This window comes from Musa acuminata, chromosome BXJ3-6 (assembly GCF_036884655.1).
Source record: "Musa acuminata AAA Group cultivar baxijiao chromosome BXJ3-6, Cavendish_Baxijiao_AAA, whole genome shotgun sequence".
NCBI lineage: Eukaryota > Viridiplantae > Streptophyta > Magnoliopsida > Zingiberales > Musaceae > Musa > Musa acuminata.
In genome coordinates this window covers 6,152,854-6,179,238 of record NC_088354.1, presented here as the reverse complement: position 1 = coordinate 6,179,238, position 26,385 = coordinate 6,152,854, and the positions used below count along the sequence as shown (strand labels likewise).

Below are 26,385 nucleotides of genomic sequence, written 5' to 3'. Positions count from 1 at the left end.
GTTGAAGCCGATTTATGATATAACCAAAAAGACCAAGAAAACCCTATTTAGAGAGGATAGGAGTATAAAAATAAATATAATTGGTTATGTGAAATTTTTTTTGGTAGAAATTTCCTAATTGACTTAATGCGAAGGACTAAATATATATGGATAAAAATGTATTGGAATTTCCTGGAAGCAAGAACTAAAGGTCTTTTGTTTTAAAAGACAAAGATGTTAGGGTCTTACATGTAAAAGCTTAGGAGGCAATATAAATACCCACCGGTCTCCGAAGTCTTTCTTAATAGGTTCCGACCCGTCTCTCCCCTCGCTTCCGCGAGCCCTAAGGATGAATCCTTTTTGAGGGGCATTCTCGCTGTCGATTCTTGTGATTTATTTCCGTACTTATTCGTTTTCCCAACCTTCTCGGAGTAAGTGCAAGAACCCCGGCTTCTTTCTTAAATCTTGGGTTAAAATTCTGGGTTTTCTGTGTCTTTCTGCGATTCTTGTTGGATTGGGTTATGCGTGTGGTTTCGTTTCGGCAGTTTGTTGATTGAATTTAGCACTAGGTGAAGGAAAGATTGGTTCTTGGATTATCGGCAGTTTGATCATTTCGCCGATTCTTTGGATTTTGGTTGTGAGAGATCGGGATTTGATGGATATTGAGTAGTAGGTGCCCTCTTGGCCGTAGTTTGAGTCACCTGCCTTTTGTGTGAGGTGAGATTCTTCATCTATCTAAAAGTTGGAGTTTATATGTACTAGTGTCATCTTCTGAAGCTTCCCTTACTCTGGTCTCGCTCATCTTGTACACGAAGTGGTCGAATGCTTCAGAATCTAAGGCTTCCACTCGAGTTGAAGTGTAAAGGGGAAAAAAGAGAGAACTTCCGTTTCTCTCATTTTGACGAAAATTAGGAAGCTTTTGTATGTATACCGAGCTAATGATAGATTCTAACCAAAACTAACTGTAGCGAAAGATGGTACAGCTACATGGGCCTTCTCAGCCATTGAGCAATATCTCTAGTTAAATCAAAAGCATTCAAATCATTCTTTTAGTATGCCTCCCTCTTCCTCTCGACACGCCATTAGTTCTAATTGTCATCTCGTCTTGTCACAACATCTATAGATCTCCTATAAACATGTCTGTATCATCATAGATGATTTTTCTTGTTTTATCCTTAAATTTGAGGGGAGTGTAATTTATTGTAAATGCAATTTGACCAATCACAGTTTACAAGCAAGTGTTTCCGTATCATGATTAAGCATGTGGTGCTTCAGTTGCATGCATCATTTTATGCTGGTAGGAGTGAACAATAAGCTAATTGCACATGTCAACCCATGTGAAGTTGATCACCAAACTTGTGCTCTGAAGCTTGCGGTGATGGTTGTATAGGTTGACACATTGTGGGAACTATTGAATTGTTATTTTGGTCTTGATTAGTATTGTTTCACTAGCTCTAAATATTACTTAGGGCATTGACATCTATTCCATTTTGATTTTATAGGTTGCTGCTTAATTTCTTCTTGTTTGCTTAATTTATTTGTCTTGATTTTTGCTTGTGTTGACTCTTGTCAGATGACATGCATCTGACAGGCTTCTTGTAGTATGATATAACAAATGACGTGGATAAAAAATTAATGCAAAAGCCAGTGATATCAAGAATATAATTGGAAAAGACACAAGGAATTATGCTGTGACTAGCCAAAATTTCACTTGCCTCACTAGTCAACTAACTAAGATAATAAAGGTATTCATATCTTAGCTTGTTTTGGTAACTTTTCAATGATTCCTATCAAATGTTAGTTTCCTAAAGTAGGAACTTCTATGAAGAATAAAAAAACGAGCATGAAATTTTATTAATGCTCATGTGCTTTATTATCCTTGCTGTTTTCCTTTATAGAGGGCAGCCCTTTGCTGAGAGCTAACTTCTGAATGTAGGTTTTCTGATGATAAAGCATGTGGGCACAGCTGTAAAATTGCTTCATTTTGATCTCTGAAATCTGAATCATTGCCTATGAGTTTCAACTGATGAAATTACATATTGAAATGCTGGGTAGCATTGCCTTCATCCAACCATCCCTGGACACCAGAATGATGGAAGTCTTTATGATGATAAAATTTAAGTACTTGGCATTTTTGCATAGTCCATATGAAGCGCAAAGATTATTAGGCGGAAGCTTCATTTGATGCTTTCCTCTAATTTTTTATATTACATAATATCTAAGTAATAATTTATAGGTATTTAGGCTTTGGATGAAGGTTGGTATCCCTTTTTCTCTATAAAATGTTCTTATTTTGGAAATTGTTCTCTGAAGTTTTTGGCAATAGATGTTTTACTAACATGGAGAACCTTATGCCTGTCTACAGAAAAATAAATACAAGATGTTGTTATGTAATTGTTTTCCAGACAAAGTTTCCTTTTGTATTGAACATGCAATTGATTTGCTAGGAAAGGATATGTATATATTTTTCTCTTTATTGATGCAGCTATTTAAACCTTGGGTTGGCAGACAAGTGATTTCTGTATCATTGCATTTCACCTTCACTTGAGAAGAAATTCTTCACTTAGATTGGTTTCAGAAATCATCAGAAAATGCCTTCACTGCAGTTATTGCCATTAACTGAACATGGGCGAAGCCTTCTGGTATCTAGGAGGTATGTTGAGCCATTTGACTTGTGTATGTTGTCTGTTTCTTGGTCAATGGTTTTGTTCATTTATTGGTTGAGATGCTTAAGTCAAATACTCTGGTTCACATTTAACATACTGCCTTTATTGAAATACTCTGTTTTAGTTGAATCTCAGCGAATCATTCAGTTTTGTAGTTCATAAGAAATGGGAGAAGATGACAAGAGAGCCTTGATGAAGAACACAATAATGTTGTTATGTTCTATTTATTTCTGTTACATTTGATATTCGTGTGTCAGGTTAATTGCTCAATCTTTGCTGGTTGATGCAACTTTCTAATTGATGCTGGTTTATTTAACTTTCTAATGAAGAACACAATCCTTACTGGTTGATGCAACTTTCTAATTGCTCAATATTTCCTATCGTCAGGATTGTGGCTCTTATGGTAAATGCTAATAGGTCAGAGAGGATGAAGAAAAAGTTAAAAGGTTCAAAGAACATAGTGTTCATATTGATAACTGCTGATAGGTACTGTTCATGTTCCATAGGATATTTGATCATATGTGGGCACAAGGGTTGCCTAACGAATTAATACTTATATTTGATCGTATGTGGGAACAAGGGTTGCCTAATGGGTTAATACTTATATTTGATTGTATGTGGGCACAAGGGTTGCCATATGCCCTTTGTTTTTCTCTTACAGAAGCATCGTCATAGTGCTAATGAGTTTGGAGGGCCCATGTGTATGGCATCCATGCTGCAGAATAGTGGCGCATTAGCACCACATCATTGTCTTGTGAGTGTTTCATCACTACCATGTCAAAACAGAGTTTAGCGTGAGGTAGTGACAATGGCTAAAATGGAGAAAATCAAAGATGGGTCAAGTAACGTTTAAATCACTGGAGGATAAGTTAATATGTCAAACCATAGTTGGGTAAACTGTAATTTGCCCTCTTTTTGGTATTGATTGCTCTGTTCCAGTTATTCTTCTTCCATTGAAATCTAGTTTTGGCCATCAGTTGTGGTAGTAATACAGCTTGTAGAGAAGGTGCTTTAATTAAAACTGACATGGAGCATTTACCAATTTCAACAGCAAAAAAGGCTGAAAAAGAATTTCATATCTGCTGTTAGCGCACAGAGTCTTGTCATCTTATGAAGTATTGCTCTAGCACAAAAAAGTGGAAGATAGATTAATTGGGAAATGGAAGTAATGTCCACCATTGGTGATGGTTCAATGTGTTATCCTGGTACTTTGTATTGAAGGGTCAGAGCAGTCCTTGATATCTATAGAGATTTGGATGGAAGTTAGAGAAGGGTTCAAGAAAACTTATAGCATCTTAATTGCAATGTTCAGTATAAATATGACTGAAAACACCTGATTTTGTTTGAACAAGCCTTTCTTTTAGTGCCTATATCATAGTGAACCTTGAAGATGCAGTCAATGATTCCTAATTTTTTGACATCCAACTTGTATTTAACAATTTCTACAGTGCCAATTGGTTCAAGAATGAACATCCTGTAGTAGTTCACAAAACAACCATATTCAGTCAAAAATGGTGTAGCCAATAGCATAGTCAATTTGAACAAATATAGAACTAGCTATTGTCTTCATACTGAGGTAAGAAATTAAAATTTCTTCTTTTTTTTCTTTATAAACTTCTGTTCATTTTATCTTTTCTTTTTCATATTCTCTAACAAGAAAAAAACAATTTAATTATTTTTTTTTTTGCTATTAGATGACTTCAAAGTTCAAACTTTTCCCTTTACAATTATTCTTACACCAAATGGACTCTACTTATTTACTGTTATCTTCCTCAGACTCTCATGCTAGTATATAAATCCCATCATTATCGTCCATACCTTTCAACATTTTTTTAATTATGTGATGGATAACCTAATCCAGAAGGCGATATGTATTTGTTTTAACATTGTCTGTCATAAAGACTCTGTATGAAAATCCTCACCAATGTTTTGATGCGGTAACAAGCAGGAGAACGTTGGCAGCAGTCTCAGCTGTGTTAGTGGCTGGTGGAACTTTTGCATACATGCAATCACGTCAGAGTCGAATATCTCTTAATTCACATGATTCTTTAAATCACATCACTTCTAGAGAAAACGAAGAGAGTTTGAGCCAAAATAGTGTTAATGATCAGCTGGTTCGACCAGCAATGCAGAGAAGAAAAGGAATGAGATCTTTACATGCTTTAGCTGCAATCTTGCTCTCCAGGATGGGGCCAAATGGCATGCGCAACCTTCTGTTCTTAGTGACTACTGCGGTGAATTTTTTTCACCTTTTTTTGTGCAGATTTCCATACACTGTGTTAACTTGATTCTCTCCTCCATCACTTAGTATGTGTTTGCATGTTTATAAGTATCTCTGACGTGGAAACTTGTCTAATGCTTTTGTGGATTTACATCACAAATTGGCACATATTAAGCATACCAAAATGTTGCTGGGATGATCAAAGTTTAATAAATAGATATGATAGTTGTTGCATGATACCAGTGATGTGGGTGCATCTACACATGGTTCTTTTTCTTCCTGATATTCATCTTATTTTTTTTCCATTCTCTAAACATTTATTTAACACAAATCAGACAGTGAAATATTTTTTTATCCCATAAAATTTGTCATTGATAAAGTCAAGTCTTTTAGCATGGGTAAGAAGCAGTAGAAGGTTTCTTAGTCCCAGCTACTAGCATTTTAAATACTTGTTTAGTCCTCTAACCACATGGTGTATGCCTTAAAGAATTAGATACTGAAACATTTTTGCTGACTTTTCATGTAGCAGAAAGAAACAAAGCATGCTTAATTAATTACCTTGTTAAGTGTTTTCTATTGAAAAAATGACTTGTTTCTTTTCAATCTTATATTAGATTCATTTACTTCAATATGCTTTCTTGCTCTTAAGAAACAGTGAGAAATGGTATTTGGATAAAATAAATATTCATATAGGTTTAACTTTCAACTAAAAAGGAAAACCTTTTACTTTGGAAAGAAGCTAGAAAAACATTATAGTCCCAGCATTGGCATTCTGAATTATACACATCTTCTAATTTCTTTTTTGTATGTGTTGAAGAATTAGACATACGTTTTATCGGTAACATTTTATGCAGACTCAATTTTTTATGTTTAATTGATTTCCATTGTTTTCATGTATATATGAAATATTCTTGGTTATGTAGGATATATTTCTCTAAAGTCTAAACTACTAAGCATCAAGTCAAAACATATTGCAGGTATTGAGAACTGCCTTGAGTCACAGATTGGCAAAAGTTCAGGGATTTTTATTTCGGGCTGCTTTTCTTCAGCGAGTACCCACTTTTTTGCGCTTAATTGCTGAGAATCTTCTTTTATGTTTTCTCCAGTCCACTTTGTATTCAACTTCAAAGTACTTGACAGGAGCCTTAGGTCTACGATTCAGAAAAATTTTGACAGAACTGATACATTCTGATTATTTCGAGGTAAGCTCAGCTTCTTTCTAATTGATGTGGCTTTTAGAGCAAGTTTGGTTATTCTTTGATTCCTCATTCAAGTTCACATAAAATATATTTACTTGAATGGATCTCAAGTTTTTGAAGCATTACTTAGTACTTACTAATCTTCATCTGTTAATGTTAGCCTTGCAATTTGGAGTGGAACCAATATGAAGAGCTCCAAGTTTAATCTGTGAGGATTGTTCAAAACTGAAAAAATGAAGGGCATATCTGAGTTGATAATATAAATACTTAAGGAGTATCTTTTTGTTGGAAGGCATTTACAAAACTTGGACCAGTAATCAGGTTGTCGGCACTAGGAATTAGGATATCAGTGTGATACAATACATATGTTGAACTAGCCAGAAATTTTTGACCTGCTTGATTGTCAGAACATAAAGTTTGATAAGCATCCAGTTTTGGACTCAAAGATAGTTATTTGACACATTTTCAAATGTCATGATATTAGTCTTGAAGCACCTTCACCTTATGAACTCCATTGTCTGTAGTATCTAAAATATTGTAAGATCTGCAGACCAGGAGATCAGGGTAAACTGGATGGTACACCTGGCACAGATCCTGTATCGCCTGATACAGGACAATTCTGGACCTGTACTGGGAAGTTTCTTCTTTTTTGTTTTGTCAGTTTTTTTCAGGCTTTAATGAAACTCGGTATGTACCAGTGACCAATCTGAATCTTAACTGGTACAGAACCAATTCACGAATTTGTGAACCTTGGTTTATGCTTTTTCTAGTGTTTGTATAATGGGCAAATATATTTTAAAAAATCATTGTATGGGGAAATGTTGTCAGACAGGAAAGCAACTTCTGATCTATGCTGTTTAATGTTGGGACTTCATTCCATTTTAACATTATCATGGTTCTCTACATTTCCTTCGGAGGATTACTATCTCTTTTTATGTTAAGTCAGTGAATAGTTGCCGTTTTAGTGCATAACATTTACACAGTTCCTTTGCCTTGTATGCTATAACTGAATGCTATTTGGAACGTTTTAGCTTCTCTATTTTTTGGTGGAGTATGACAATAATGTCAGACAGGATATCTAAATTGGTTTTTGGGCATAATTTTCTTTGTTTTTTCTGTGTCTACATGAAATTAGATGCATAGCTTTCTTGTTGAAGATGCACTTACTTTTATGTTATAATATTTTTCTTCTTGATTTGGCTGTGGAATGCAGAATATGGTGTACTATAAAATCTCACATGTCAGTAATCGAACCAGCAGCCCAGAGCAGCGGATTGCTAGTGATATACCAAAGTTTTGTTCTGAATTGAGTGACCTTATACAAGAGGATCTCACTGCAGTTGCTGATGGTCTGATATATACCTGGCGCCTTTGTTCATATGCAAGTCCAAAATATGTGCTCTGGATACTGGTAATATCTATTTCTTTCATGCAATTGTTTGATGAATTATTTCTCATCACATTTCAAAATTTTGATTTATTTCTTTGTTTTCAGGCATATGTCTTAGGGGCAGGTGCAGCTATTAGGAACTTCTCTCCTGCATTTGGAAAACTAATGTCCAAGGAGCAACAGTTGGAAGGGGATTATCGGCAGCTTCACTCACGATTAAGGACTCATGCTGAAAGTGTAGCGTTCTATGGAGGAGAGAATAGAGAAGCATCTCATATCAAAGAGAAGTTTGAGAAGCTTATAAAACACTTGAACATTGTGCTTCATGATCGTTGGTGGTTTGGAATGATTCAAGACTTCCTCTTGAAGTACCTTGGTGCTACTGTTGGGGTGGTCCTGATTATTGAGCCCTTTTTTGCTGGTAATCTTAGACCTGATGCTTCAACACTAGGAAGAGCAGAAATGTTGAGTAATCTTCGTTATCATACAAGTGTGATTATGTCGCTTTTCCAATCACTCGGGACTCTCTCCATCAGTTCTGCACGACTTAACCGTCTCAGGTTATTGCATGATGAATTTTATTAATACTAAAGGGGATCATGTCATTCCTTCTGCAGATATTTTATCTAGTTTATCATTTGAACTTTTCAAAATGTCATTTTTATTTTAGGGAATGAATCTTTGTTTGTGCTCTACTTGCATGAATTTGCTGGCTTTGTCAAAGTGATTAGCAAACCAAATGTATATATTTCCCAGTGCTATATAATTTTTTTCCTCACATTGCCTGAATTTTTGTAGTTATTATTGTACACTTTGCCCTTAACAACGTCTTGAAGAGTCATAATTTTAACTAGTTTTTGTAAAACTGATTCTATATTCATGATCTTCTTTATTGCTACTTTCCAATGATCAAAGACTGAGCCCTTTTGCTGAATATATCGTGTCCAGTTACAGCGGGTCGATGATTAATGTTAACTCAAACTTCACCAAGAATTCAGCACACTAACTAAAATAGTTGCAATAAGAAAATGAAAGATGCAAAAGTTGTACATTTTTCCAATGCTTGTCCGACCGGTATTTACTAGTTTGGTCAAGTACCAGTATCAGCATATATAGCTTGGTACTAGTACATGTGAAATCCATTTTTGAAAAAGCTTATTTAAAATATCTTCTTTAGAGACTGGTATTTTGGTTTGTTCAATCCTTTGAATATACTGAGAGGAATTTCTATAAAAAGATTATGGGAAAATCTTAGTTAAAATATCTCACTTTAAGATATTAATGGAATAAGATATGCATGTTGGAGAACGAATCTGTGACACAAAAGAAAAAGATGCAGCAAGGCGGATGGATATTTAATTAGTTTGCACTTGTCATCGATGGAAATATTCTGTCCTGAAGAAAATTGAAGTTGAAAGAAATATACATCTTAACAAGCAAAACATTTTGCAAACAAAAAAGCACCAGCCACTGCAATTATACTCTCTCCAATTTTGTATATACATGTCATGCTATGCAATTTTGTCCAGACAAAGGCATCTAAGTATTTCTACCTCCAATTTTGCACCATTGTATTGCTTGCTCTTCACCCTTTAGAACTGATATTGATACCTTATTTTTTTTATCATTCTTCCTAGTTTATACTCTATATTTTGATTATCTACTTTTGGACGTCCTAATATATAGGCAATTGAATGTTCATGGTTATCATTAGAGTAATTTCTTTTCTTTTCTTCATTGTCGTAATTGTGGCATTTCACCAAGCAAAGAAACTGTTCTTATTTGCCTTACTATTTCTCATTTTGATATTTCTTTACACTACGCCTTTGCATTTGTCTGTGGGTAATTAATCTTCAATGGTTATCATAGGGTTAATTTTGTGTGCTTCTTTTATTCATGTTCTTGTAATCACAGACAACTTATATATATCATTTTTCTTACTATATTCCACTGGATCATCTTTATAGCTAGTTTATGAAGCAGTACTTGGCTTTGTATACACCTTATTTGAGCATTGAGACCAAAGAATTGTGTATATCAGTACCCAACAAATTAAACCATCAACCAGTAGACAGGCACAAAAGAAAGTCATGTAGTGGTATAAATGATAAAGCCAAGAAAAAGATGAGAGGTCAATTTCATAGTTGAGGTTTGTGATTAAGGCCACAGTTGTTTGCACACAAAGGAAAAGATACTGTCATCTGTTGTAGAATGGGCAGGTCAACACATTTTCTTTGTGACTAATGCTGCAGTGCCTTAAAGGGATCAGAAACAGTAATCCAGCAAGCTTTATTTTGGCTTTAGCTGTGGAATCTTATGTTGTACTGAAGTTTGATTATTTGTCCATTAATGCCTAAGAAATTTTTTAGGTTTACATAATCCTCGTCATTGAATTGGAAGGCTCCTTGCATTTGTATGTCTTCTTGGTTCATGAACTAAATGTGGTTGAAACTTGTTATTCTTGTAAAATCATTGCTCAGTTTGGCTGCTGGATGCTGTAATGAATTAATCAGCTTTTGTGTTTGTTACAGTTTATGGTCTTCAAATTCATTTTTTCTATGCATTTTGCATTTTGTTTTCAGAATGACAAATGGGGTGATCGCCCAGAGAGAGTACTAGTTTGCATTGTAGACTTCCTTTTACTTTATGACTACTTCAATGAGTCGATAAGCAAGTAGTGATGAGTCCAATTTGTCATATTCTCTAGATGTTGTTCTTGAATTAGTTAATAAGAGACATGAAATATCAATTCATTTAGTTGACCATTTCCTGGAGATAATTCTTCCAACTGTAATTCTTATACAGTGGTTATGCTGACCGCATTCATGATCTAATGATTGTTGCAAAGGAGCTATCTGCTACCTACAACAGATCAGTGATTCAGAGAAGTACCAGTGGAAATTATATCAGTGAAGCAAATTATATTGAGTTTGCAGGTGTTCAGGTAGTTCAAATTATTTGGAACTTTTGTCTGTTTCTTATCCTTGTGATACTAACTTTAGATGCTTACAGGTAGTTACACCGACCGGAAATGTATTGGTGGATGATTTGAGTCTCAGGGTAGAATCAGGCTCTAATCTACTAATCACTGGTAAATTTCTTTTCTTTAATTCCTTGTTAATGTGTAATCTCACATTTTCCTTGTCTCTGTTAGATTGAGGCCTCTATTTAGTCTGTCATGGACAGCATGTTTTCTTACAAAAGTACAAACTATTCATATTGTCTATAATTCTATAGAAGAAAGTAGGGATCTAATTTATCATTATCCTGCTATTTATGTAGTTCCTGAGGTCAATTTGTAACATTAGTTTTCACTCAGAGATTTGGATTTTTTTTGTGAACTTGGTCATTTAGCCTTGTGTACTCTTTACATGTAAGAATCTTATTATAAGCGGATTCATTTGCATGACACCTGTACCATGGAGGCTCTCTGTTTACTGTTAGAGAAATACCATCCAGAACATAAACATTTGCCTCTATTGTAATGAAAATATTAGTAGAGCTTATTTAGAAGCTTTTACATAATTTTATGGTTTTCTTTGTGAATCCAAAGAAAATATATTTCTACTCGTATTACTTCTCAGAAGGACCTAACAAAAATCTAACATTCAAAAGGACAAGTTTTGTGACAATCAGAGGGCTTGATATGCTTATTTTCTTCCAAAACTTTTCAAAAAAAAATGGAAACTTATCGAAAAGCGTATCTAGAATTTTTAAATTTTTACGGAGTAGAAGCTTCCTACTTCTGATTGTTAAAGCAGGTCCATTCATATTTGGTACCTACTTGCCGTATTTCTGATGGAAATTGGAAGTTCATCTTATCTCTGAGATCACGTGACTATTTACTCAATTATTTGGATTATTTTCCTTCCCCCTCTCTTTTAACCTCATCTAAGATGTCTCATTGAGGGAGGTCCTCCACTTGAATAGCATGTTGCCATTACCTTAAGCTCTCTTTTTTGTTGAACCATGTATTGTCCTCCACTATCCATCGACCTACACCTTTATAATCCCTCATGTGATGCTAGGCTTACACCTTTTTTTATTTTTGTTTCTAGAACTGACAGTTAAGCAGTGGCCTAGATGTTTTGAAAACAAAAATTAAACAAGATTTCTTAATTTTAAAATATAAAAAATAATTTTGAACACCCTGTGAAAATCTTGTTATGTTTGATTTTACACCCTGTGAAAAGCTTTCTTAAATTAGTTTCTGGTCTGATTCATGGATTTGCTTTCTTTGAGTAATTTCTGAAATCTGAACTGATTTTGCTTTTACAAATTATGATTCCTTTTATCAGCTAATTAATATCTTTTCTGCTCTTTATGGTTGGTATAAAAAACTGCAACCATTGAGTTTTATATCTAGAATCTATCAATGGAGAAATAGCATTGTTAGTACTTTACACATTTTTGAAATATTTGTTGATGTCAGCATTGGCTTTTGGAACAAGTGAAATCCAACATTTGTTAGTTACAAAAACAAAAACAACTAGCTGGAGTTTAGCAGGCAGTGCTTCTTCTATTTGCTTAATTCAGATAATATTTTAATGTTCTTGAAGTGTGCTTAATGGTGCATTTTGTCTCTTATAATTGAGATTTGCTTTTATAGGTCCCAATGGAAGTGGGAAAAGTTCTCTCTTCCGGGTTCTTGGAGGTCTTTGGCCACTGGTATCTGGCTACATTGTAAAACCTGGGATTGGTTCAGATCTCAATAAGGAGATTTTCTATGTGCCACAACGGCCATATACAGCAGTTGGGACACTTCGTGACCAGTTGATTTATCCCCTTACAGTGGATCAAGAGACTGAACCACTCACCCATGAGGGAATGGTTGAGCTCTTAAGAAATGTAACATTTTTCTTGGACTATTTGATTTTCCTATCCTTGCCCTCACAATTTTCCTTTATTTTTCAGTTGCTTAAATGCCTATTATTCTGACCTTATTGATTCACAAAGTACTGTTTTTGAAGTTGTTTAATGTAAAATAGAAAGATAAATTTTCATTTGTCAGGTTGATCTTGAGTATTTGCTAGATCGTTACCCATTGGAAAGGGAAATTAACTGGGGAGATGAGCTTTCCCTTGGTGAACAACAGAGGCTTGGAATGGCTAGGTTGTTTTATCATAAGCCTAAGTTTGCTATTCTTGATGAGTGTACAAGTGCAGTCACAACCAATATGGAGGAACGCTTCTGTAAGATGGTTCGAGCAATGGGGACATCATGCATAACAATCTCACACCGACCTGCTTTAGTTGCATTCCATGACATAGTTTTGTCATTAGATGGGGAAGGAGGATGGAGAGTCCAGTTTAAGAGGTTACATTCGATAATTGTCTTAATCTCTTTGGTTCTGCACAGATAACTGATTGTTGACTTCAGACTTTTTCAATTTTCAGAAAAACTCAATCCCTTCCTTCTGAGACAATTCCTGATTTACCAAATTCATCAGAAATTAATCGTCAAAATGATGCACTAGCTGTTCAAAGAGCTTTTTCTACCAGTGGAAAGGTTTAAGCAGGACACCTTCATTATTTACTACATGCTATTAAAAAAAACTTCTGATGCCTTTTTCTTCTCAGGGAAACACATTATCAGAATCAGAGGTTCATCCGTATTCTAGTAGGATCATTATATCATCACCTGAAATTGACAAGAAAGTTCCACTTCCAATTGCTCCGCAACTGCAGAAGCCTCCAAGGGTGCTGCCGCATAGAGTTGCTGCAATGTTCAATGTACTGGTAGGTTATTTATGTCTTGTTTTATCTTGTTTCATATCTATAGGTCAGAGTCAGACAAACTCTTTGCATTGGTAATTAGTTAAGAAGTTTTCAGGAAAACTAAGCTGACGGTTCTTCTGAGGGCAGCTTAACTCAAAATGAATTTGGCAAACATCATTTAGACTGGTCATGTTTTTAGTAAAAGACGTGAAGTGAACCTCATAAGTAAGTTATTTTCCTGTGTGGACATTTTTTTTCAGGTTCCCTCCCTATTTGATCGACAAGGCATGAAGTTGTTTGCAGTTGCTTTACTTGTGGTGTCTAGAACATGGATCTCAGATCGCATTGCTTCCTTGAATGGTATCGTGATATGTAAGATTTAGGTCCTAGATACACAAGTGAATCAGTTTTCTTCATGTGTTTGGTTGACTTTACAGGGACCAGTGTAAAGTATGTCTTGGAACAGGACAAAGCAGCCTTTATTCGGTTGACTGGTTTAAGTGTTCTTCAAAGTGCTGCAAACTCTTTCGTTGCACCTACATTAAGGTATAATTTTCACTATTTCATGGTACAAACATTTTAATCGTGAAAACTAATTTAATTAGTAAACCATCAATCTGCTGAATTTGATTTTCTGTAAAACCTTTGCCTCATCATCCCCTTGCTTTTCTTGTTGGCCAGTTTGGTTTAGAGAACTCATTGGCATGGCATCTGAAGTACCCAAAATTATCATGGTCAGCTTTTGCTGATAATGGCTTTAAACCACCTTGTTGCTAATGGAAACTTTTTGGTGCATGTTTAGTACTGTGTTAGGATTTGTCTTCTGTTAGCTGGGGCTTTTCCTCTTTGAAGGGAAGTAGTGCCTCCAAGAAAAAAAATAAAAAATGAAAATCATGAGGGAGAGAGGAAGATAATTAAACTATTCTACTTTGTTATCAATCAAATTCGGAAGCTAACACAAGTCTCAGGTCTCTCAACCATGTTTCTTTGGCAGATACAGGAAATAAAAATGCTAATTTTGTCACCTCATACTATGATATATGCATTATCATTTGGTTTAGAGCATACGATGAACAATGCCAACAAGGCTGGATTGTTGTTGTGGTTTAATTTTTGAAGTTTAAATTGCCTTGGACACTTGCTACACTAGGAATATTCCTTCAATATGCATGTTGTTGCATGAATTGTGAGCATCTTCCTGCTCTTATCCATCATGAAATACAGGCAACACCTTAACAGGTACCTAGAATAACCTATGACTAAGTTGCGCATTAAGATGGTTATATTGTTCAACTCTCTCTCTCTCTCTCTCTCTCTCATGCACGTATACATGTGCATGCATAATTATGTTCACTCTCCTCTTCAAACCCATTGTTCACTGATTAGTCACTATTTTTTGCCTTGAGGTTTTCTTGGCAATGGTTACTGTTTTTTTGCCTTGGTTTGTAATCTTGGTTGTCATAGGTAAATTTTAGGAAATACCTTACCAGATTCTACTTGTCATATATAGTTTCCAGTAAATCAAAAACTAATTATAGAATCTATCATTCTTGAATGATTTGTTCTCGATTACTTGGAAAATGTATTTATATAAAAGAATAATTGCCATTTGAATGTCAAATAGTTGGAAAACACAGTTCCACAAGAAGAGAAGTTAAATCTTCTGACCATATACAAAATCCCAGTTTGTTGCTAGGTCAATTTTTAACTTGTCAAATGCCAACATGAACGACAAGTTTTAGTTCAAAGCTCATTTGTCTTACAATACCACCACCTAATTGTGTGGTTATGTTTAGTGTTGTTCATCTTTTTGATGCACTAGTATTAAGGCTCCATATATTCTAGTGATCTCATCCAGACTAGCATACTTGTCTAAATTATCCAGTTTTGTTCCTGTGCATTAATTAAGATTAACCTTTGTTCCTTATAGGAGTGATTTTGGCTTTCTTAGATAATAATTATGGCTAATGTTTTTTTATTTCTTCCAAGAGGCTAGAGTTAACTGGAGCCATTTAGTTGGAAAATAAAAAAGGAAAAAAACTAATGGGGTTTTCCTATACTAATGTTGGATAGATGTTCCCACCAAGGTTCATAATTTTGTACCGTACAGAGCAGTATGCCAAGGTGTACTTAATATATAAAAATATTAAAAAATAACATTAAAAAATAACATTAAAAAATAAAAAAAGGAGGTGTATGTTGCCTCGGTGGCGTCACCTCCTTTTCTTCTACTCGTTGCATCAGACGAGGAGAAGAATGCGGTCTTCTCCTTATCTACGGCATTCGACGAAGACATCGAAGGCCGCAAACGTCTCCAGCCTTCGGCTAAGTAGCAGCCATTAGCAAGTACCAAGCAGAGGTGCCATCGGCCAAGAGAGAGGGAGAAGGAAGGAGGAGAACCAAAAACCGTCAGCGAGCAACCAGCACATTCAGCGCAAGAAGTCCGAGCAACTATTGCTCCCAAGATCTTTGCTTAGTTCCTTGTTTTGGGTACTTTGATTCCAAACATTAGAGATTGTTTTATTTTTGGTTTATAGTTTTTCTGCAACAAAAAAGGCAACTCCTCCACGAAGTCATAAATCCGCTTGGTCGAAGGTTCAGTGTTATTGAGTTCTTCCCCCATACAGATCATTGAATATGTCCTGCTAGTACATCTGAGAATCTCATGCTGGATTCTCAGTCTGCAAGGGAATATGTTCAGGAACTATTTGCTCAGTCTGCAAGGGATTGTTGAACAAACATTTCTGGAATTCTGATTGATCTTGGAATTCATTGTTCTTGCCCTTCCATTTTAGATATACTTTGTCTTAAAAAGTTCTATAAGCAGTCACGTAGTATCTATTTGTATGCTTTTTCTTTGCTACTTTGATCACTCATTAGCTGGTCATTATCGATAATTGAGTTGTTACATTTGATATTTACGCATTTTGTGGTCTAGTTTTTCATTATGTGCTCTCAATTAATTCATAAACTACAGTTTTATATGCTAGTCTATCTTTCCATGACTTGATTCATATGCTATTCTGACGTTCCAACAATTCAGAACATATAGTACCACAATTAAGCTCATAGGTACCTAAACTAGCTTTCATTGTTTCAGGCATCTCACTGCCAGGCTTGCCCTTGGATGGCGAATTCGATTAACTCATCATTTACTTAAAAATTATCTGAAGAGAAATACTTTTTACAAGGTAATTCCTTTCCTAAACTTGTCTTCCCACACATTAATACATACGTGGGTTTTAAATTTATTTTTAGAAATTCTTTGGAATAAAACAGGTTATTTTTGGGGAGCAGATATGCTTCGTTTAGGATCACACGTTAAGTGTTCATTATGTGATGCCAAAATGGAAATTGAAGGTTTTTATGCTGGATGAGACCAGCAATCTCAAGACTCAACTTACCGACTGATAAACTTTAAAGTGCTGAGATGAATATAGTTTTAACTCTAAAGCAAGGTTCGTCATACCGTGGCATACCGTTCGGTACGAGCGGTACATACCAGTTCGATAGGGAACCATTATTGGTGATACATTGGTATGCCTCATATACTATGTGCTGGCACACTCGGTATGGATCGGTAAGACGAACCATGCTCTAAAGTACATCAATGATTTTCTGTTGAATTTGTTTGGTTATAATATAGTTGATGTGATGATTGCTTCTACTTTCCTGTGGAGAACCGGGAAATTAAGGAAAACTTAGGATAGGAGATGATTGGTTGATTAGAAGCTAAGATTTAGGAGGATCAAATAAGGAGAATATCAATATTTTAAATCTCGGTCCAGTCTAATGTCAGTGATCTACCAGATGGAATGTTACTGGTGTACCAGGTGGTATAGCAGCCCATATTGCCTGATATCAGCTGAAGAAAATTAAAAAATATATCAAATACCATTCGATAGCTCGGACCGGTAAATACCGATTGTTATGGACCATGGAATTGAGTATTTAAAACCTAGGAGAATGTTAACCATAAGACATAGGAGCTAAACAGGTGGATGGTTACCTGATTGCAGCACGATCCTTAGTTGAGTTACTTCAGTCTATGAAATTAAACATGCTTATGTTGCAAGAACTTCCTCAAAAATCTGAACCTTATACATGGTTCTTCATTCAGTGCCTTCATTTTTGTTTCTCTATAAAAGACTATTGTCCCAATTTAAAGAGTCCAACTGCTGGAGATAGGGAAACCATCACTATTTTGCCTCTCTGTTCACTGGTGAGAAGTTTCCATGCTCACTCATTCTGTTGTGTATGAACTGAAACTGTCATTTGACATATTCTTGCTAATACTTGATAATATTCAGTAATAAATGATAAGTTTAATACAGTATTTTCCTTATTGTGATGCTTCTGTGAGATTTCATCAGGTGGTTTTAATTCCAGGTGTTCCACATGTCTGGTAAACATATTGATGCAGATCAGAGAATAACACATGATGTTGAAAAGTTGACTTCTGACCTCTCAGGATTGGTTACTGGTATGGTAAAACCATCTGTAGACATTATTTGGTGAGTGTTTGATTGTAGTATAATTGTGCAGCCACAAACTTTATTACTTTCTAGGAACTACTAAATATGAAACATCGATATAAATCCTGACTGCTGCTGGTTACTTCCAAAAAAAATTATATATATTCAGGTTCACATGGAGGATGAAACTCTTAAGTGGAAGAAGAGGAGTTGCTATATTGTATGCTTATATGCTTCTGGGTTTGGGCCTTTTGAGAAGTGTCGCTCCAGAATTTGGTGATCTAGCAAGTAAGGAACAACAGCTTGAGGGGACTTTTAGGTAAGCTTTTTTGTTATTCTCTTGAGCTATTATATATGTAGTTTTTCTTCTCCACTTGCATAATTGTTTATATGCTTTTTAATCTTTAGTTCTTTATCAAGCATTTCTGATCCTGTTCACTAGGTATATGCACTCAAGACTACGCACACATGCTGAATCTATTGCTTTCTTTGGTGGTGGTTCTCGGGAAAAAGCAGTAAGTTCGTTGCACTTCTCATATTGGTTTTATGCCAAGATGCCAGTCTTCTGTTTTAACCAATCCTTACTGTTTCAGTCATATTATTATCATTCTTTGCTTCATTTTATTATTTAAACATGAGGTACTAACTTGAATGAGCATCTCATGGTTCAATAATTTCATTTTCTTGGTCAAGCTCCTATCGTATGACCAAATGATTGAAGCACTAATTGGTTGCTCCACTCAGTTTTCTGTCAATCTCCATGCCTTGTATTTTGACAACTTCACAAAACATCTTTAAAGAATAGTTTTTAAAAAATTTCAACACAAGGATTGACATTCTGTGACACGGTTTATGTCAATTGATTGGCATGATTTGTTCGTACTTTTTTTTCTGTACAGTATGATCACCGTTTTAGCACTGCAATTCTTGATTTAACATATTTGTAATATTGTTTAGTCAATTTGTGTAAATATTAACTACTATTCTGAAGTATTCAATATCTTAATGTTCAGAGGACTCAATAATTCGCTACTTGTTTTGACGTATTGGACTTCACATCTGATACATTTTGAACTATTTTTTATCACCTAAACTTCTGATGATATTGCGTTAGTTTGGTGTTGTTTCTAATGTTCTGAATATTATCAAACAGATGCTTGATTCAAGATTCAGGGAATTGCTTCAGCACTGTGAGATCCACCTGAGAAATAAGTGGCTATATGGTATACTGGATGATTTCATCACAAAACAACTCCCGCACAATGTAACTTGGGTACTAAGCCTATTGTACGCTGTGGAGCATAAAGGCGACCGTGCACTGACTTCCACTCAAGGTTGATAAAAAATGAGGTTGTTTAAGTTAATTGAGTAACAAAAACTTGTCTTATTCAAAACTGTATTTTCTTTCTCAGGGGAGCTTGCACATGCACTGCGGTTCTTAGCATCTGTTGTGTCGCAAAGCTTTTTAGCATTTGGAGATATTCTTCAGTTGCATAAGAAGTTTCTTGAGCTCTCTGGTGGTATAAATAGGATTTTTGAGCTCGAAGAACTTTTTGATGCTGCCCAAAACGGTAAGCATCCTTAGTAACTATAACGATAGTTTTTTTCCATTGCATTCTAAAACATCTCGCACTGACTTATATTAACTTTATGCAGCAATTTTGTGGCTGGTGTATCTTATATTTCTTTTGTCATGGTCAAAAGTCATTTGCAGGTTTCTTGTTTTTTTTTTATATCTCTAGTACGTGGCAAGCGTGTGTCTAGTGTATCTTCATTTCTGTCATAGTCAAAAAGACATGTGGCAAACCTGTGTCTGGTCACTGGTGTATTTTCTTTTCTGTCATAGTCCAAATATATTTTCACTTTGAAGTAATGCCAATGTAGGTTCTATAGGAAAAGACATGCAATGTGGGAATGACTGATATCACTAAAATGTTCTATCAGTATATAAGGACACTGACAATATGTAATTACTGTTCCTTGATGGATGCTGTAATATGTGCAGTTTTCGGTTGCAATCTCAGCAATTATGCACTAAAAGTCATGCTAAAAAAGTAAAAATTATGTTAAGCAGTTTAGCTTAAAATGTCTGGATATGCATGTATACTTGGACTAGTGTGGTACATATGTGATTGTGCACAGGCATATGATCATTCTACTGTTGAGATTCTGGTTGTAGGCTTTGTCACCCTTATTTAGGATTACATAACTTATTTTCCTCAGCTTCAATTTTAATAACAAATAAAATCTATCATGAAACTGGTGTTACTGAGCATTTCTTCAAGCAGCACTTTCTCGTTTGCTTTTTGATCAATTGCTATCACTGAATATTGCCTTTTGGTTTCATGGCTGAGTGCTAAAAAAAGTATTGTATGGCAATTTCTTCAAACATGCAGAGAGTTCTTTACCTGATGCTTCTTTGTGCTCTGATGCAAATGACACCCATGCTCAAGATATTATTTCATTCAGAAAGGTGGATATTATTACTCCATCACAAAAGCTACTGGCTAAGCAATTGACTTGTGATATCGTACATGGGAAAAGTCTACTTGTTACTGGTCAGTATGAAAGAATTTGATTTTATTTTGTTTTAAACATAAACATAATAGAATTTTCTGGTTGTTTGAAGGTCCAAATGGGAGTGGAAAAAGTTCCCTTTTTAGAGCTCTTCGAGGCTTATGGCCAATTGTATCTGGAAGTCTTGTGAAGCCCTGCCACAACATGTTTTATGTTCCACAGCAGCCATATACAAGCCTAGGGACTTTGAGGGATCAAGTCATATATCCTCTCTCACGTGAAGAAGCAGAGCTGAGGATGATATCTATGGTCAGAACTGGTAAGTCACTGATCTCATCCCACTCCAAACTCTATTTACATATTTGTTTAACTGAATCTCTGCACAATTTTAAAGAAATTATTGCAAATCTGATATGGCTAGAAGCACATGATTAAGGTATTTCAAAGCTTATGCATGTTAGGATTCCCTGACACAAGTCAGAATGTATGTCAATTTATTGCCGGAGGAAGGCCATGGTTGTTAAAGGCACCAAGGCTCCAAAACACCTGAGGCACTAGGCTTCAGATTGAGACGCTCAGCAATATGAAAATTATAAAAAAAATTAGGACAGACAATCATTAAAATAAAAACTAGACTATACATGAATTCCATATCATCTCATATCCAAATTCCAAAATATCATCACTAGAACATAGAATTACATTTATTTAGTTATTGAAGTATTGCATTGCCCAAATCTAACAACAAGAATGACAAAACAAAGGAAGATTAACATTAAAGGTTCAAGAATTCCATGAGGGGTTATCAAATGGAGAAGCAAAGCGAGGCTTTCAGCGAAGGCCAGGGAGGGGGCCTTGGGACCAGAGGAAGATGGCTATCGGGGGATGAAGTAGAGAGGGCCAGGGAGAAGAGGAGAGGTGGCTGTATATGCATAGTCTATCTTTATATTCGTCATGTGTATGCACACAGTTTTGGTCTCCAAACCTGAGAGTTCTCTCTCCGTCTGCTGGGGAGAGAGAGAAGGGTGGCTGCTGTGGTGATGGCAGGCATCCGGACGCAAGGGAGAGCGACACTGAGAGGAGAGGGGGGACACTCCAAAGGCACCACTGGAGGGCCGCCTTCTGGTTGCTGGCCACTATTCATCCACAAGGAGTTAGCTCACGGGGGTTAGATTTCCAAATCGAGTTTGGTTTAGATCAGGCTTGATTTGGTTTAGTTAAATCAGCATATAGTTATATTTGGTCAGCTTGGGTTGGGTTCAAACTAGCCTGATTTCGTTCAGATGCTCACCTTGAGCCACCTAGCACTTGGGTTCAAGCGCACACCTAGACCATGCCTAGTTTAAATTTAGTCTCGTCTCGTCACACCCAAGTGCCTAGGCAAGCATCCGTTAACAAGCCTAGGCTAGGCTAATTTTTTGTCCGTGATGGCTAACCTAAGGTCATGTTAACTGGCGTAAATATGCTGGCTGGAACAAGTACCAGCATGCCCTTATGCTACAAAATGGCAATCCTTGATTGCATTTGTGAACTTTTGAGGTTGCCTCTTTCATTCATCTTGCAATATCACTAGCTCATTTTTAACTGCAGAATATGAACTATTTTTTTATGTGAAATGAGGAGAAGACTCCTAGTCTGTTTCAGCATTCATAATATCTTTCTATTCTCCATGTATATGCGCACATTCTTGGCCTCCAAATCTGAGAATCAGATCTCACTAAATGTCTTATAGTTTATAAATTGATTTATAAATATTTAATCAATTGAACAAAAAGATCTCACTAAATCTTGGTCGTCATACAGTGATTTAAAAAACGCTAGGCGCCAAGGTTCCTAAACGCATGAGGCGCTAGGCGCTTACCCGAGCAAAGCAAGATGCTCTAAAATATTAAAATATGAAAAAAAATATAATATAATTAAAAATATAATTATTTAAATAAAAAAAATATAATATTAAATTAAAAATATATTGTTAATAGTATATTACTTAAGTTAGAAGAGGAGAAAGAAATATTCTCTGAAATATTAAAATATAAAAAAAATAATTAAAAATATAATTATTTAAATTAAAATATAATATTAAATTTAAAATATACTGTTAACAGTATATTACTTAAAGTTAGGGGGGGAGAAAAAATTGTTAATAGCAGCACTGCAAACGACAATAGCGGCTGCGATTTAATATACTGTTAGCAGTATATTACTTAAAGTTAGAGAGGCAAGAAAAAAATGTTAACAGTAACAGAGATAGCAGCAGCGCTGCAAACGATAGCAACAACAACGGTGGAAGCTGCGAACAGTAGCAATGATAGTGGCGAAAGCTGCATACAGTAGCGGTGGCGGCAATAGCGGAAGTTGCGGACAGCAGTGACGGAAGCTCCAGAGGGCGTTCATCAGTGACGGAGGAACCCGCAGTCCTCTCCCTCAACAGTGGAAGGATGCGAGCGCAGAAGGAAGCTATGGGGGTCGTCGAACTCGTCCGTCGACAATAGAGGAAGGCTCGGTCCGTTGCGTCTGCAGCGAAGGTAGCAGCAGAAAGTGTCGACGGTGAACGCGGGAGCGCTAGGGTTCCTCGGGGTCGCGTAGGTGTGAAGCGTGATTTTGAGGTAAGAAACTACGAACCGAACCAGCCTTAAATCGATTTGGTTCGCCTAATAGAGTTGGGTGCACGCTCGAAGCGCCCAGCACTTGCGTTTGGGCGAACGCCCTGGCGTCACCTCATTGAAGCGCGCCTCCTAGATCACACACGAGGCCCTCGGTCCTCGCCTCGCCCGAGTGCTTAGGTGAGCACCCGAGCGCCTATTTAAATCACTGTCGCCATATCTAGTAATTCTTCTATGTAATCAGTATAAGAAAAAGCTCAAAACAGCCAAATAATAAACAACAAAAGAGCATAAACAAGTTTGAACTTTCATATATTTTGTCACCGTTATTTTTGGCTTAGTTAAGTGCATAACTAACCAGTGATAATGACTGGTTACCACGACCTAAAACATAAATTGACTAGCCATTTCATGAAGTAATCTTAGTGACTCACCTTGTACCTGCTCATGTGCTATCTGGCGTAGGACAATTCCACATTCTGCGTATTTATGGCTCAAATCTGATTTTTTGATTAACGTATCAAGCTTGAACACCATGCCCAAGTTTGAAGTGAGCCAACCATGAAGCCTTTCCTAATACTAACTTGTATGTTTACTTATTTGATGTTTGAATCTTTATTTCTTTTAGTTCTTGGTGTATTGCACTTGATTTTTTCATGAAACTATTATCTTTTTGTTGTATTTATCTCAATGAATTTTTTTCTGCTGAAGAGAGCTGGTCTAATTTTTTCTCTTCTACCATTTTGGTTGATGCAGTTGAAGCATAACTAACCGATATAAAATACTCTTATTGAGTCTATACCTGGTCTCTTTCTTTTTCTACATTTGTCATCCATGAGGTGGTATTGGAATCAAGCTATTTAATCATAATATCACCATTTTTGGTCTTAAAGGGGAATGAGGGTGGAGCATGATACCTTGAAGGCTAGAGAAGGAAAGTTCTTGTTCCAGAAGATTACACTACTAGTTTTAGGGTTTGTTTTGTATAGTTAGAAATTGATTTTGTCGTCAAAATTTGACATGCTTTAAGTGAAGAATTTTACTTCTACAAGGAGACACATTAAAATTAATTGGGTTGCATGTGTTGGTGAAAACCTATTAAGCCAACCATAAATAACACCAAGTTCATGGTTGTATAGAGAAGAAGGGAAAATTAAAAGCACCTAAGAACGCTTGTGTCATAAAAGAATCAGTTATTTTGGACCTTTTGGTATATCTTGCCACGTCAAGACCTTTTAATAATATGTCTTTTAAGTCAATTCATGTAGGTTTCACTCACCTTTACCAGAATAAGTGCTCTTAATTTATCTTATTTATGCTTTTTAAACTTCTTTTTATTGAGTGAATGATTTTAATCATCTATTTGAACATGTTTATCTTCTGTTATATTCATGTAGGCAGTGGTTCTGATGCTACTCTTCTCCTGGATGCTCACCTAAAAACTATTCTAGAAGGTGTTAGATTAGTTTATCTTCTTGAACGAGAAGGCTGGGATGCTACTGCTAACTGGGAAGATGTTCTCTCTTTAGGAGAACAACAGAGGCTTGGAATGGTGAATTTACCAATTCCATCGTGATAAATATTGTTATTATGATTGCAACATCATTCAATTGTGTGCTCATGTACTCAACTTTTGCATCTTATGTTGTTTATCTGTTCTTTACAGGCCCGCTTATTCTTCCACCACCCTAAATATGGTGTCCTGGATGAATGTACCAAGTATGCAATCAACAATCTTGCTGGATTATTGAATTGTTGGATTGAAACTATCGATTACTTAATTTCTTTTCCTTTACAGTGCCACTAGTGTTGATGTTGAAGAACACCTGTACAGACTAGCAAATGAAATGGGGATAACAGTTATCACATCCTCGCAGGTAAGGAATAACAGAAGAATCCTTCTCTTTTTTTTTCCCATCTCGAACTTCAGCATCCTTCTGTTGCTTGCCTTATTTTATTAATATGCTTCTTTATAGCGACCTGCCCTCATACCATTCCATTCCATGGAGTTGAAACTTATTGATGGTGAGGGCAAGTGGGAATTATGTGCAATTGACCAATGATGACATCTATATGCCAGAATCTAAAGTTGTAATTACATTCCTATTTTTTGGTCATTTGTTCCATACGATGCATCAGAGATGCTAAAGTTTCCCACACAAAATTCAGCTAGTTGTCATTATGTGCTAACACAATTGAAGCCAGATGCATGGATGGATCCAGATGGACCAGATCTCCACTAGATGCGTAGTTATCTCAAAGGCGAAGTTTGTTCTTCAGAAATATTCGCGCCATAAGACGACTCTGACTCAGATTCGTAGCAGGATAATAGCAATGTCTATGCCTGAGATGTTGACCAAGGCATATTATTCAGATAGAAATTATACAAGGGCTTGCATCTGACACTTAAAAGATGCTGATAGTGGTTGGATGCTCCTAAACAACATTATTTTAGAATAAGATGTCATTGTTTGACAGATTGATTGAAATAATTCTCAGAATTGACTCCTGTTATCAAATTCCAATATCGACTGGTTCAACTTGGTTGCATGGGGTGGGGGAGACTGAGAAATTGTCACCATAACCATATGGATAGAGAGGAAAGTCTTAGATGATTGTTGTATTTTTTTGACACATTTTTTCCTAGTGTTATTTTTTAAATTCTTCTGAGTAAATGTAAATTTTGCTGGATGTTTTTGGATCCAGATTTATTTAACTTAAATAATTGTGGTGTACATTAATTACTTTTTAATGCCTTCTGCTGTTAGTGAATTACAAGATTTCTTTGTCAATTGGAACTCTATGTGGCTTTTATCTGTCATGGCAGAGAATATAAGTGGAATATTTCTGAATCATGACTTGATGAAGAAATCCTGAACCCATCCCATATGTTCCCCTTCGATTGATTAGATTCTCTCTGAGGTCTCTGTTCCTTTCTGATAGTTGCAGTCTGCAATGGAAGAAGCTTTGATGCTGTTGCTTTGGACTGGTTAATACCTCTGCTTCAAGTCTTCTGCTACCATTGGAGCTTTCTTGGCATTGTTACTAGTACTGTGATGTAATGGTTATTCTGACCCAGCTGAAGTCCTCATATCCATCAGAAGTAATCATATATGCCTTGGAAAACAAATTGTTTTGTTTCATTGGTCCATGGGAAATGGAGAAAGATAAAGATGGAAAGGACTAAGAGATCATTGCAGATCTTTTGCAGGCTTTGAAATCCTCTCCATTACCAACAAGTTAGTAATTACTCTCTCTCTCTCTCTCTCTCATATGGATTGATCCACCTACTCAATTTTGCAGATTTAGTTTCCTATTTGTGCCTAAAGTTCTTGAGAAAAGAGCATGCAACCAGTAGAGCTATTTGTCCTTTGATCACCTTATCATATGGAAGGTCAAGTTTCAAAGCCTTTTGTTTCACCAGCAACCTAATTCATTCTTTTATGCAATTCAACAATATTGCCAAGCTTTGATTCATACACTCAGGTTTTTTGGCATCACATCAACTTTCTGCACATCTCAGGATGAGATCAAGGTTTTCTGTTGTAATGGCTTGATTGAGAGTATCAAAAGACTTGAAATGAAGGCCACATGTTTACTATTGATTGATACTGTTAG

The 26,385-nt window shown here is 35.9% G+C and overlaps 1 protein-coding gene across 6 annotated transcripts; it reads left to right on the top strand.

Moving 5' to 3' along the window:
* Positions 1–282: 282 nt before the first annotated feature.
* LOC135640587 (ABC transporter D family member 1-like) lies at positions 283–26,343 on the top strand. 6 transcript variants are annotated; one of them, XM_065155195.1, is made up of 27 exons: positions 291–410; positions 1,916–2,236; positions 2,465–2,632; positions 4,594–4,879; positions 5,844–6,068; positions 7,279–7,476; positions 7,561–8,015; positions 10,261–10,399; positions 10,468–10,546; positions 12,065–12,303; positions 12,467–12,771; positions 12,852–12,963; positions 13,035–13,193; positions 13,433–13,532; positions 13,610–13,718; positions 16,273–16,363; positions 17,562–17,686; positions 17,817–17,966; positions 18,090–18,162; positions 18,801–18,981; positions 19,060–19,218; positions 20,044–20,205; positions 20,277–20,483; positions 24,165–24,319; positions 24,434–24,486; positions 24,566–24,644; positions 24,973–25,559. In XM_065155195.1, exons 3-27 carry the CDS (start codon positions 2,571–2,573, stop codon positions 25,168–25,170), a joined length of 4,101 nt encoding a protein of 1,366 aa, XP_065011267.1. In that variant the 5' UTR covers positions 291–410; positions 1,916–2,236; positions 2,465–2,570; the 3' UTR covers positions 25,171–25,559. The 6 variants fall into 6 exon arrangements, with proteins under 6 accessions (XP_065011268.1, XP_065011267.1, XP_065011269.1 ...); XM_065155196.1 differs by lacking the exon at positions 1,916–2,236 and having other exon boundaries at positions 283–410; positions 24,744–25,559; XM_065155197.1 differs by lacking the exons at positions 1,916–2,236; positions 24,973–25,559 and adding an exon at positions 25,711–26,343 and having other exon boundaries at positions 292–410.
* The last annotated feature ends 42 nt before the right edge of the window (positions 26,344–26,385 follow it).

Excerpts from the sequence above, each read along its gene's own strand:
- LOC135640587 (XM_065155195.1), top strand. The coding sequence starts at position 2,571 with ATGCCTTCACTGCAGTTATTGCCATTAACTGAACATGGGCGAAGCCTT. Across the intron at positions 10,547-12,064 it reads CTCTAATCTACTAATCACTG|GTCCCAATGGAAGTGGGAAA; the intron begins GTAAATTTCTTT and ends TTGCTTTTATAG. Across the intron at positions 12,304-12,466 it reads TGGTTGAGCTCTTAAGAAAT|GTTGATCTTGAGTATTTGCT; the intron begins GTAACATTTTTC and ends TTCATTTGTCAG.